This window comes from Typopeltis vanoorti, chromosome 12, assembly GCF_054136105.1.
Source record: "Typopeltis vanoorti isolate ZY-2024b chromosome 12, IOZ_Tvanoo_1.0, whole genome shotgun sequence".
In the NCBI taxonomy this organism is placed as follows: Eukaryota; Metazoa; Arthropoda; class Arachnida; order Uropygi; family Thelyphonidae; genus Typopeltis; species Typopeltis vanoorti.
Window position 1 is genome coordinate 73,606,189 of NC_143560.1, and position 13,320 is coordinate 73,619,508.

A 13,320-nucleotide genomic window follows, 5' to 3' on the forward strand; every position below is an offset into this window, starting at 1 on the left:
AATTGAATTCGCAATTTGTTCCCCACAAGTTTGCCGATGACCAAAAAAGTATCGAATTGAACACTGCAAGGACCTCATTAAAACCGCTTGTGAGGACTCAAACTTCCTTTGAAACGATCGTTACTGGTAATGAAACATGGTGTTTTTGAGTATGATCCTGAAACAAAGCACCAGAGTGCTGAATGGAGACCATCAGAAGAGGGATATCCGAAAAAAAGTCTCTTGGAGAAGTCAAAAGTAAAGACAATGCCGATTCTAAAAATGGATGTAATGGGAATATGCAAAGTTTAGAATGACTGAGAAAGGAGGATAGTTCTGATTTACTCTGGTGAAAGATGTAATTTAATATACGGTACAGGTTTAATGATGAAGATAGCATCCTACTGACCTTTTTCTTGAAAAAGGTGGAGGTTGTAGTTATTGGGGATTCCTTTGTGAGAAAGAAAGAAAGAAAGAAATCAATTTGATATCAGATTTTGGATCATAAATCAAAAATTAATCATTATTATTATGATTCAGGCCTCCATGGAGTCACAAGACTCATCATGAGAGGTCCACCCTAGAAAACACAAAGTTTATCATACCATTCTTTGAACCTATTGACCATTTGTGCTCTCACATTATAAATCAATGGTTGAACCACCCTCCATGCAAAGAAACCACTCTTACCCTCTTGCTCACAACTTCCTTTTGTAATGTCCCGATATCAGGACGTTATCATCTTTGTTATCTGACTCTGCACTTTTTCTATGGCTCTATCACGACTTTATATAATGGATGACAACTGTTTATCTCTGCAGGTCAGCATCCTTCTCAGTATTGCGGCAATCCTCTAGGTTACTTTCACCACCTTCGCAATATGTTTCATGAATTTCAGGTTTCTATAAATCAGTCCAAAATCCTTTGCCTCACCCACTTCCTCCAATGCAGTTCCTACAACATATGCAGCCTCCCATCAGTGTATCCCAAACTTCAAGACTTTTGGCTGAATTAAACTGATGTCCCCCATTTATTTGCCCAGTTTATTCAAATCCTCTTGCAGTGCTACCACATCTGCACTATTACTAATAACCCTTCCCAGCTTTATATCATCTGCAAACAACTGAATATCTCCCTGCAATCCATTGGCAATGTCATTGATATAAAGGTTAAACAATATGTGTACCAGTACTGAGCTCTGTTGGATCCCCCACTTGTAACCTTTTGCTTCCTTGATACTGCTCTACCATACACAACTCTGATACTCATCAGATAGCCAATCCCAAATCCAGTTCACTACCTGACATCTAAACCCATGTGCTGCAACTTAATATCAAAATATTAAAGAATCTGTATACAAAGCAATGTTCAAACCAGTGGCGGCTTGTACATAAGTAATGCGACAATGCAGCACCCCCAAGGAAAAAAATGAAAAAATTAAATTTTGTTTCTGTTTATAAATAATAACAATGCTTACAACATTATATAAATGCAACACAACATGTTAAAGGTTACAGCTTATGTTTCGACATTGAATGAATAGTTAATAATTGGAATTGTTTGATTAATGCTTTAGATTACGAAACAAATGCACCGAGATCTAATGCAGTACCGGAATTATCACATTCGTCAGTTGCAGCTAGACTCGTCAATATTCGTTTGTACTTGTAACTGCACATAACAAGTGAATCTGACACTGCTCATTGAGCAGTGTTACTACAGATAAATTGTATGCTTGTGCACGCTATTTCTGTGAGATACGAAAATTTTATTGGCATGTGTTCATGATGAGGGTGAAATATTTTTGGTATATCTTATTTTATTCTGTTAAAATAACATGTAATTATTTATTTATTATAGATACAAGGCTGAATTATAATGAGTGTAACTATTGAAAATATGAAAAGAATTATATTTTCTCAATTATCGTTACATGAAATATTAATGTTACACGAAACAAATGCAGTGCAATCTAATGCAGTGTCGGAATTATCATGTTTAGCCAGTTGCAGCTAGACTCGCCGATGTTTGTTTGTTTGCACTTGTCACTGCACGTAACAAGTGAATTTGACACTGCTCATTGAGCAGTGTTGCTACAGATAAATTGCATGCTTGCATACATTATTTCTGTGAGATACAAAACTTTTTTATTATTATTCTGTAATAATATTTTAATAAAGGAAATTTTTTTAATATGTAAATTTCCTTATTAATAAATTGGTTACTGATTAGGAAAAAATGAATTATTTTTCTTATTTTGTATTTGCAGTACCTCCACTTGAAATTTTCATCAGCCACCACTGGTTCAAACTAATTTTAACTTATGAAAATGAAACTAAGACCACAGATATGAGAGATAAGCAAAAAATTAGGGGTATGAAGAAATGGCATCAATTAAAAATGAAGATCAAAGGAAGAAAGAACATAACATTGTTGACATTCAGGAATGTGCAAGTAGAGCTTATATCAGACAGTATGGCCACTTAAACAGAATGGGAGGAGAAAGGTTAGCAAAAGAAGTGCTTGAAGTCAACATAGCAGAAAAAAAAAAGGCCCAGGGGAAGATAAAGACTACGTGGATTAATGCAGAAAGAAGTGCTTTGGTAAAAGAAATATAAGATGTGATAATATTGGAGTCCTGACAGATAACAAGACTAACTTTGGAGAAAAACTATCAATAAGTAAGTAATAATGCACATTTTTCTTGTATTATTATCACAGTATCCTGTTGATCCCTTGAGGCTGCATATTATAATTTTGATGATATCAGAGATTGAATTCAGTATTTATCTAATGTCTTTCTCAACATCAAACAGTAATTTAGAGAGAAAAGCAGTACACTCACCTCATATCCACTAAAGGAAGGAAGTCCACTTCATGGAGCAATTTAAGGCTAGGCAAACTAAAAATTACTATATTGCCAGTGGCTACATAACAGGCTAGACACACACTTTCTGAAAGATGTATATATATATATAGTTTATTATATAGAGTAAATGGAAGACATTGATTGCATTTTAAGGAGAATTATACTTCAAGAATTTAAAGTTTGTTACATTACATGCCAGGGAGTGGATTCATCTATTATTAATACAATGTTCAAAAGCTTTGAACATTCCACGAGTAATGAAGAAGCGATAATGATGTAAGAGCTTTAAATTATACAAAAGCAATAAACAAACACCACTATAGTTTGTTCCCATCTACAAATAACATGCCAAATGCCACTAACTGCAGAACAAGAAACCCCAAACCAGCTTTAGATCACATTTAGTGGATATCAATGCTACTATTAAAATTATTTAAACCAGTACATTATAAATTTTTAAATTTAAAACAGACTTTCCAGATAAGTTTTTTGGCTATCTAGCTTCAGTTTTACATATAATTAGTACATCAATGTTATCAGCAGACAAGTGGTCAATGAAGAAAACATGGAACCTCTTGACACGTGTTTTGAACTACTGTACACTAGTCTTTGGGGAGGAAGGATAACCTGAAGCAAGCGACAGGTGGAATTGTATTTATTTATGCTTATGGCTACATGAAAACTGGCAAGTGAAAAGTACAATCACAATTTCCAGAAACAAATGATGAACATCTTAACATATAAAAGTTTCACACTGTATCATTATCTTCTAACATGAGGAGGAGTTCTGCTGATACTATGACGTGGACTATGAGAGTAACTACGAGAATAACATCTTCGTGGTGAGATGGGACCGTGATCTTCTGTTTCCTCCATACTAACTACAGGTCAAGGTCCAGGCTGGAAAGCCAATTCAAGGCCTCATCCATCGCCTTGTGGATGTATTGTAGGCCATCAAGTGGAATTGGCGTCTTGGGCAGTTGTACACAATTGAGTAATCGTCTGAGCCACGAAAAAACAATCACAATAAGAGTGATCTGACAGCCCCCATTTATGTAGAAGATAGCCACATCTGCCCTGACTAGTTCTAATCCTGTTTATGGATGACCAAATCTTCCTAGGAAGATCAAAACCAGGCTGCAGAGCACAGGGATCTTTTACCAGGAAGCAGTTTGTTGGGAGATTGTTGGACCAGTATTCTCTCCATATGTCAGATATTGATGGCAGTGCAGCTGAAGAGAGTTCGTCCACGGACCAGAGAGGCTTTCTAGATTTGAGGCGAAGACTAGGTGGGTTTATGAGAGTCTGGTGTAGGGGCAGGAGCGGGTTGCTCATTGCTTTATTAAATTCCTTAATCAAGGCTTGTCTTCTCCGTATGTGTAGTGGAGCAATGCTAGACAGAACAGGCAGCCAGGAGAGAGGGGGTGCTTCTCACTGTCCCACTAATTCTATGCATGGTAGAGTTCAGTTGGGTATCTATAATGTTAGCGTGTGTACTTCTTTCCCAGACAGGGGCACAATATTCTGCTGCAGAGAATGTGAGGGCTAGTGCAGATGATCTTAGGACTTCTGCACCACAACCCCAGGTTGTTCCAGCAAGCCTTGAAATGATGTTATTTCTGGTTTTAATTTTATTGGAGGTTGATGATGTGCCTTTTATAGGTTAGACTTCTGTCTAGGCTCACTCCAAGGTATTTTGGGTGAGGCTTGTGTTCTACCATTCTTCCACAGAAAGAAAGGTTGAGTTGTCGATTCGCCTCTGCATTGTACAGGTGAAATACTGAGGACACTGGTTTCGTTGGATTTGGCTTCAAGTACCACTGCTTGAAGTACTCTTCCAGGGTGTTCAGGTCTGTATTCAAGGTTGATAAAGGAGGTGGATTGATGTAAGCTCTAGGTCATCAGCGTACATTTACGTGCTTGATCTGGTATGGGGTAGATCATACACATAGATGTTAAAAAGTATAGGGGATAACACAGAGCCCTAAGGAAGACCGTTGTGAAGGAATCTGGGCCTGCTCTTTTTTCCGCCAATATGGACCTGGACCTTTCTGTTGGAGAGAATAGATTCAAAAAGTTGTAGAGTTTTTTTTACACTTTATAATATTTCCTAGTTTTAGGAGGAGTCCCCTGATCCAGACAGTGTCATAAGCAGATGTTAGGTCAATGAAAGTGGCTCCAGATTTAAGTTTCTTCTGGAAGCCTGCTTCAATTTGAGTTGTCAGGGCCAGGACCTGGTCACAGCAACTTCTTCCTGGCCTGAAGCCAGCTTGTTCAGTTGGGAGTGTTCTTTCGATGAGTGGTGAAATTCTTTTAAGGAGAATTCTTTCAAAGAGCTTAAAGGTGGTGCAAAGCAAGGAGATAGGTCATAGATTTTTCACTTCATTTGGATCTTTCCCTGGTTTGGGCACAGTAATTATTTTGGCTTCCCGCCACAGCTTTGGTAATTTACCAGTCATGATGATTTCTGAGAAAAGGGCAGCCAGCCATGTTTGGCCATGTTGACCAAGATGTTTTAGGAACTCAGGGAGTATACCATCCACTCCTGCAGCCTTGCCATTCTTGGTAAGTTTTAAGACTATTTGTACCTCTTCCCTAAATATCGGGTGTACGAGTTCAGGAAGCTCCTGAAGACAGAACCCATCTTCAGGATTTGTCTGATGGAAGCTTGTACAGCAATTTTCCTGGTAGAGCTGGGATGAATCTTGGAGGTTTCAATAAATGGTTAGCCATTTGATCAGGAGTTATCTCTGTCGTTTTGTGTGTCTTTGGCTCTGCTCCACCTAATTTTCTCCAAAGTGACCAGCTTCTCCAAATAGATGTGATGAAATCGAGTTCATTGATGGTTGAGATCCATCTTTCCTTTCTGTTTTTATCCAGGGTTGATATGAGCTCCTTAGCAATAGCTGGATCTTCAGTTTCCTCATATTTGGCTAGGAGTTCCTCACTTTCTCTACTCCAACATGGGATATATTGTTTTCTGTAGCCTCTAGGGATAGAGGCTTTTGCTGCAGATTTGAGTAGTTTAACAAATCTAGGATAGGATTTGTTAAACTACTCAATAGGATTTGCTCGATTTGTTTCTGAAATGCAGACCAGTTGGACCTGCGGAGATTCCATCTAACGATTGGTGTTCCGCTGATGACTGGGATTGATGTTCCTATCTTTATTAATGTAGGATGATGTTGGCTATTAGGGAATCTGTTAAGGATGGTTCTGGTTGATGGAAGAGGGTGGTCTTTGGAGTCTTTAGTGACTATGCACAGATCTGGGGTGTAGGTTCTGTTCCATCTGGCTGAGTAAAGAGTGGTGTCCTGCTTGGCATCATAATTAAAATTCAAATTATATGTATCCATCCAGTTTGCTAGATTATTATATTACCATCCCGGTTGTTAGAGGAATAGCCCCACATGGTGTGATGGGAATCGAAGTCACCAACATAGATAGCAGGGTGAGGAGGAGGTCAGTCCATCTGATCAGGCCAGGATTGCGCTGGAGGTTTGTAGACATTGTAGATGGTGATATTTTGAACTTTAATACCTATGGAGTATTCTGTATCAGGAACACTTTGGGTTATATCCTTGAGACTGGGCTGGATATAGGTTGCTAGGCCATGCTTGAGGTGGCAGTTATAAGACACGAGAATGAGTCCTGGGATCTTTAGTCTATTGAGGGTGGTGTCAGGCACATGGGTTTCCTGGAGAGTCAAGACATCAATTGCTTTCTCTTTGGCTATTTTTCTGATGACTTCAGCTTTGGAATGAAAGAGAATGAATGAAACAGGTAGAATGAAAGAGAATGAATAACTGGTTGAGTTAGTATAAACCAGACAGTAAATAGATGATGATAAGCAGTTGCTTAGATTATTCTCATAGAGTTAAAAGAAGAAGAAGAAGAGGAACAATGGTGGCCAGTTCAGCAGAACAATGACAATGAAAATATCTATAGAAGGAGCATAAGGAAGAAACTGCCCACTATTGTCCTGGAAATATCAACAGGGGACAAATTTTTTTGAAGATTGTATCCAAAGTGGATGTTGATAGCTATGAGATCTGCTATTGACCAGGTCACATAATCCATATTGCTGATCAATAAATTGTTGGGAATCAAGGTGGGGAAGAAGTTGGATGAATTTAAAATGTGTTGAAATACTTCTTGCAAAAGTGCCTTCTTGAAGACATACTCTTGATGAATCAAAGTTTTGTGCATATCTAATTTTTGAGCAGAATGATGGTGGATTAATGAGAATGTAGAATCTCCCATGTTGGTTTCTTTTCTATATATTGAAAACTGAAGACTACTATTTGGTTGTCATAAAATCAGCAAGTCTGAAAAAGGAGAATAATGCTAATTTCTAGCTTTTGATGTACCGAGTTATTAGTTTAAAATGAGAGTTTAAAATGTGTTGAAATACTTCTTGCAAAAGTGCCTTCTTGAAGACCTACTCTTGATGAATCAAAGTTTTGTGCACATCTAATTTTTGAGCAGAATGATGGTGGATTAATGAGAATGTAGAATCTCCCATGTTGGTTTCTTTTCTATATATTGAAAACTGAAGACTACTATTTGGTTGTCATAAAATCAGCAAGTCTGAAAAAGGAGAATAATGCTAATTTCTAGCTTTTGATGTACCGAGTTATTAGTTTTTTTAGAGAAAAACTTGTAATAATACTGGCAAAGAGTCCCAAGCATCCATCACAGGGAAGAAAGGTATTCAGGAAGTGCTGTTCCATGTAATAGTTAGGAGTAAAGAATTCACTGCTGTTCCTTCAATCTGTCTGCATAACTGTTTTTTTTTTTTTTTTTTTTGAAAATAGCATCCAGACTAAAATGTAGAGAGCAGGATAAGACTACATTATACACTGGTGTCCAAAACCTAAGGACGAACACTATTTCTGAAAATTACAACTGCAAATTCAGATGAATCAATTTGTGGCAATTGGTATAACTGATGATTTCAAGTAGAAAGTGGGGTACACATTCAAACTTTTGAATTGCATAGAAAGGCAATGTGGCAGCACTCAACAGGATAAAAGGCAAAATGCTGTGCTAAGCGAATTGTGTTTGAAGGAAGCTCTTTTTTGTGAAGTAATAAAGTTGCAAACTTGGATGTCTTGTAATGTCTCAAAGACATTATCTAGATGATTTCATGCAGGGAAAGAATTATTGGAACACTTGAAGACCACAGAATTACTGATATTGCCAGAGGGTTTGGAATCTCACACAGCATTGTATCCAGGCTCAGAGCAGCATTTCAAACCAATGGAACGTGTTCCAGATGCTTGCTAAGAGGCTGCCCTTGTACCACAGAGCATGAAGACAGATTTTGGTTATAACTAGGGTGACCAACTCTCCCATATTTTAGCTAATTTTTTGGATCATCCAAATATTCCCGCATTTTTCATAATCATTGTCATTAATTTTTCAATGTATATTATAACCACCAAATACAATTTGACACTAATATTAATAGTTTGGAAAATTCTAATCGATACAATTCTGTTCCAGCCAACGAATATACATGGGTGTTCTGGCAAAGATGTTATATCAAAGTATTTTCAGTATCCTTGAACATCGAGTGCCATAGTATATTTTTGTGATGGATAGTAATGGTGAAACGTCACTATCCAAATCTTGGTAAAATTTTAGGCTTTGTGTTAAGTATTCCAGGATCCAATGCTCACACTGAGAGAATGTTCTCAATAATGAACAATAAATGGACAGATCAGAGAAATCAAAGTAGCTTAGAATTAATTAAATTAGAAAAAAATAATTTTTGCAGTTTGCTAAAATTTGTCGTGACCCAATCTCCCTTATTTTCAAGTTCAAACGTTGGTCACCCTACCTATAACAGCAAAATGTAATCAATCATAGCAGGAGGTCAGCTTGCAAGTTGGCCCCATTCAAGTACAGGTATGCAGATATTTGGAGGAACTTATTATGAAAGTTAAAGAAGAAAGTGCTAAATATGGTCTTAAACTTAACCTCAAAAAGACAAAAGTTATGGCAACATGTGAACTTAATGATTTTAAAGTAGATGGGGAGAAAATGGAAGCAGTTAACAATTTTTTCTAGGATCCCGAATTGATAAAGATGGTTATTGTACTGAAGAAGTTAGAAGAAGATTATTACTTGGAAAGAAAGCAATGACAAATTTAAGCAAGATCTTTAAAGATAAAGATATTAGTCTCGCAACAAAAATCAGAATTGTGAAAGCAATGGTATTTCCTGTTGTGCTGTATGGATGCGAACGTTGGACCCTGAGAAAGAGTGAAAGAAGGAAGATAGATGCATTTGAATTATGGGTTTGGAGACGCTTACTAAGAATACCATGGACTGCAAAGCAAACCAATAAATCAATGATAGACAGAATAAAGCCAGATTGCTCCCTCGAAGCTATGATCATCAAGCAAAAATTGTCATACTTCGGACATATTATGTGAGCAAATGACAGTCTGGAGAAGATGATGCTTGCTAAAGTTGATGGAAGCAGGAGAAAAGGAAGACCAAGAATTAGATGGGTGGATGGAGTTAAAGAAGCAACTGGAGTGCACTTGGAAATTCTGAAAGACATGGTCAGGGACAGATCTGAATGGAGAATGTATGTTCATAGGATCATCAGGAGTCGAAAAACGACTCGATGGAACATAACAACAAAGATGCATGTAATGGTTTAATGTTTTTAAGTCATATATGTGAGTAAATGATGCAAATAAAGCATTTATTTACATCATATATGCAAACAAAAAATTTAGAATAATTTTTTCAAATTAAACAATTATTCTGAATAGCTTGCTTAAGATGATCAAATCAGTTTGATCAATCTATACCATTAAAAGTTTTCCATTCCAGCAATAAGACTGTCATATTTATGGATAACTGTAGTATTAATTAATTCAACCCTTTTCACTTCACTCAGAACTTTGTCTTTGTTATTAACAACTGCAACAACAGTAGTGCAAGTAAATTTAACCTATGGCCTATCTCAGTGTTTGATATATCATCTTCAATAAACTTAATCATTTTAATCTTAGTCAGCAATGTATAGGCTTATGAGTTTTCTTTTACTGGAAGTAAAAAGAAAAAACTGGCATCCCTTATCCGCTCCACAAAAGACCAACCACTTCCCTGGTATACCTAGTGTATACCAGGTCCCTTACAGCTGTAAACTGTCCTACTTTGGCCAAACAGGCAGGATAGCGAATATCAGAATTTCAGAACATAAGGACTACATCCAGTTTTACCAGTACAGCCACTCTGGGCTTGCAGACCATTCTCTGTATACATGCCACAGAATAAGGTGGAAGAAAGCCACAGTAATACACCACAGCAAGTTCAAATTTGAATGACTATTCATGAAATCAGCCTCATCCCTTAGGAACATGCCAAACCTCAACAAATTTAGATCCATTAGACTGCCCCAAATTTGGGAAACATACATCAGCAGAACTTCAGCCCAACGGCCAAGAATACCTAATATAGCCCGCTGGGGGGGGGGGGGGGGACCATCAGGACTTGAAGAAAAATGGTAGCTTCCTTGCTTCGTCCTCATTTGCTATGTGTAGTGCCTGTGTGCATGTGCCTTAATCTTAAGTTCCCATGAAGATGGTAACGTGACGTTTCCAAAATATTGGAAATATATATTAAAGTTTAATTTAATTTATATTTTAGTATACGTTGTGAATTCCTTAAGTGTATAAGCCTTTCTACAAGAATTACAAGAAACTTCTTCACACCGCATTTCTCAGAAACTTAGTATTGTACACATGTTGAAGAACCGTGCCTCTCTCCTTACAACAGATCAACAAGACTTCCAGGAAGAACTATCCCTGATATCCACCAACCTTACCATGAATGGATTTCCTTGAAGACTCGTCCACAAGATACTTTTCTCTGAACCCCGACAAAGACGACAAGAAGATGTATGTTATATTTCTACCATCGTCATTCCATACTTGGGGACAGTTTCCAATAAGATTGCTAGACTCCTTAGACCACATAAAATAAGAGTGGCCTTTAAACCGGCAGAAATGATTAGACAATTCTTAAGATCTCCAAAGATAGCCATCCTTTCTCCAAATATGCTTGAGTTTATAACATACCATGCTCGTGCAGCTTGAATTACATCAGCCAAACTTCAAGGAGCCTTGAAATTAGGCAAAAAGAACACATAGGTCAATAATAACAGAGAAGAAAAATCGGGGTCAGCTTTTCATTTCTCAAGAACAAACCATACCATAGAGTGGGATAGAAGCACAATTCCTTACATGGAGGAGGACTTCCACTCCCGAATTTCTAAGGAGGCCACAACAGTTGCCTGCTGTATAAAAAACCTTAACAGGAACCAAGGACTAATCTTGCCCATGATCTGGAAGACCCTTATCAGATCCTTCAACTCGCCAGAACTGAATTATAGTGCCAACTATAAAACGTTCCTAAATAACAACAAGTGATATCATCCACGCTCTATGAATGTATTGTACGCGCACTGTTCTTTGTTTAATATAATTGGAATCGGTTGATTATAGTTTGTAACAGTTTTTTACTTTTTAGTGCCATACATCAGTTATGTATCCTGAAGATGCCAACAGACTTAGTTGGTGAGACTAGTTGGTATAACTTAGTTGTTATATGCACTTGATCAATATAATCCCAATAAAAGTATTTCCAGAGCTGATATACATACAGTTGATATTCTATCAACTATATGTTCTATTATAGTCAGTTGACATCTACCTTGAAAACAAATCCATATTCAACCCATAGAAAAAAAAAAAAAAAAAGGGGGTGGGGAATAAGTCGTCAGTCACCAAACTATCAATGTACTCACCTCAGTTCTCCTCTCCAGCTGTGAAAAGTTTATGATAAAGACAACCATTATTTTATAGATAACCACAATCAGTCAACAGCAACTGGTATTTGTATCATCCACCTCTCAGGATACATGTCACAGAAAGGGCTGAAGAATCTTGTGCTGATGCACTTAATATTTAAATGCAAGTCGAGAAGCTCAGGTCCAGGCACTTGATAGGGTGTGATAGAGAGAGATGCTTGGCAAACTGCCATCTCATAGTCTATCTTCCATTCTCTGTAATCAGGTAGCTAGTTTTCTCTCTTCATTTGTTTACTTGCCCAACAAAGGAGTGACAGAGAGCTCTGTTCTCTCACCACCTATCAGCATTCTTCAACATATGAATAATCTTCTCTCACTAACTTCAAAGTCTTATCCATAACTCTTCTAACATAACAGCAAACTCATTCACTACCATTCATCTTAAAAATGTTGCAGTGCTCAAACGTCCCAAAACTTCAATCTGTTGTAACTTGTGCCCTAATACTGATCTCCCTCCATATTATTCTTCAATTTGCATCATCACTTTGCAACAACACATATCAGCCACACCTTCTGCAACTGCCAAAGAACTCAATGCACTTTTCTGTTCAAGACACTACTTAACACCTTTACAGCTGCTCACTCTAAACAAATCCCAAATCTGCCCAACCACTGAATATTATTCACACATTTGGGATTGTGCACTGCCAAAATATTTTCTCAGATCGTTCAATGTTATCCAGAAGAAAGCAAAATGGTTAATTCATACTTTCATGGAGAGTGCTCTGCTGAATTGGTTATTATCATTCCTCCAAAAAATCATAAGAACGAGAGCTATTGCTACTAACCAACACTCATTTACAGTCCAGCTTGAAACTTGATGCCTTCCCTTTCATTCCATCTATCTCTGTTCTCTGGAACAGCTTCACCTCACATATTTTTCCCAAAGACCATAACTTTCAACACATTGCTCTGTTCTAATCTTGTTGCCCATACAAAGCACTTATATGCTTTAGAACTTGCATGACCTTCCATATGTGAGTCAGATATATATATATATATATATATATATATTAAAATGTTTTCTTCCGAGTGTGTGAGTGAGTCACCAAGGCTGATCCTTGTTTTGTTAATATTTGTCTATATGAGTTTACAGTTCACCTATGAAAGCTGCTTGACTTTGATCCTTTTTAAAACTTTCTTACATATTTTTATTTTCACAAAAATATATTCCATTTTAATCCTACTCAAAATTAAATGCTAATCACCTCCTATTTCGAATCTTCTGTATATTCTTATCACTATAACCAATAACACAGCCAATAATACTTTTTTAATTTACTGAGTGTTCTCTCCAAGTGCATATTTTTTATATCAAACATAGTTATGAATAGTCCAACTGATGTTCTGGTTTATGCTTATGTATAAATCTGTACCATATCAAGCAGACTTTCGAATTAGATCTGATGGAAGAGGATAGTTCTAATTCCTGTAGTGTCCTATGTCTGTATATTGTCTGTGTTCTTCTAACCAGTTTGTCTGTTTTGTGGGATGAATAAACCTTGATAAAGGTTTATTCATCCTTTATCAAGGTTTATTCATTCTAGATGGGATTCAAATTTAGGTGTTTCCAACACCT

At 37.0% G+C, this 13,320-nt stretch overlaps 1 protein-coding gene across 5 annotated transcripts in view; it reads right to left on the reverse strand.

The window, feature by feature from the left end:
- Positions 1 to 13,320, reverse strand: part of LOC150100889 (syntaxin-binding protein 5-like) — a 710,057-nt gene that overhangs the window by 65,953 nt on the left and 630,784 nt on the right. For all 5 annotated transcript variants that reach the window (XM_090401895.1, XM_090401898.1, XM_090401897.1 and 2 more), the window contains exon 25: positions 2,825 to 2,933. In XM_090401895.1, the coding sequence (XP_090258021.1) occupies positions 2,825 to 2,933 (109 nt within the window). The remainder of the gene's footprint in view (positions 1 to 2,824; positions 2,934 to 13,320) is intronic.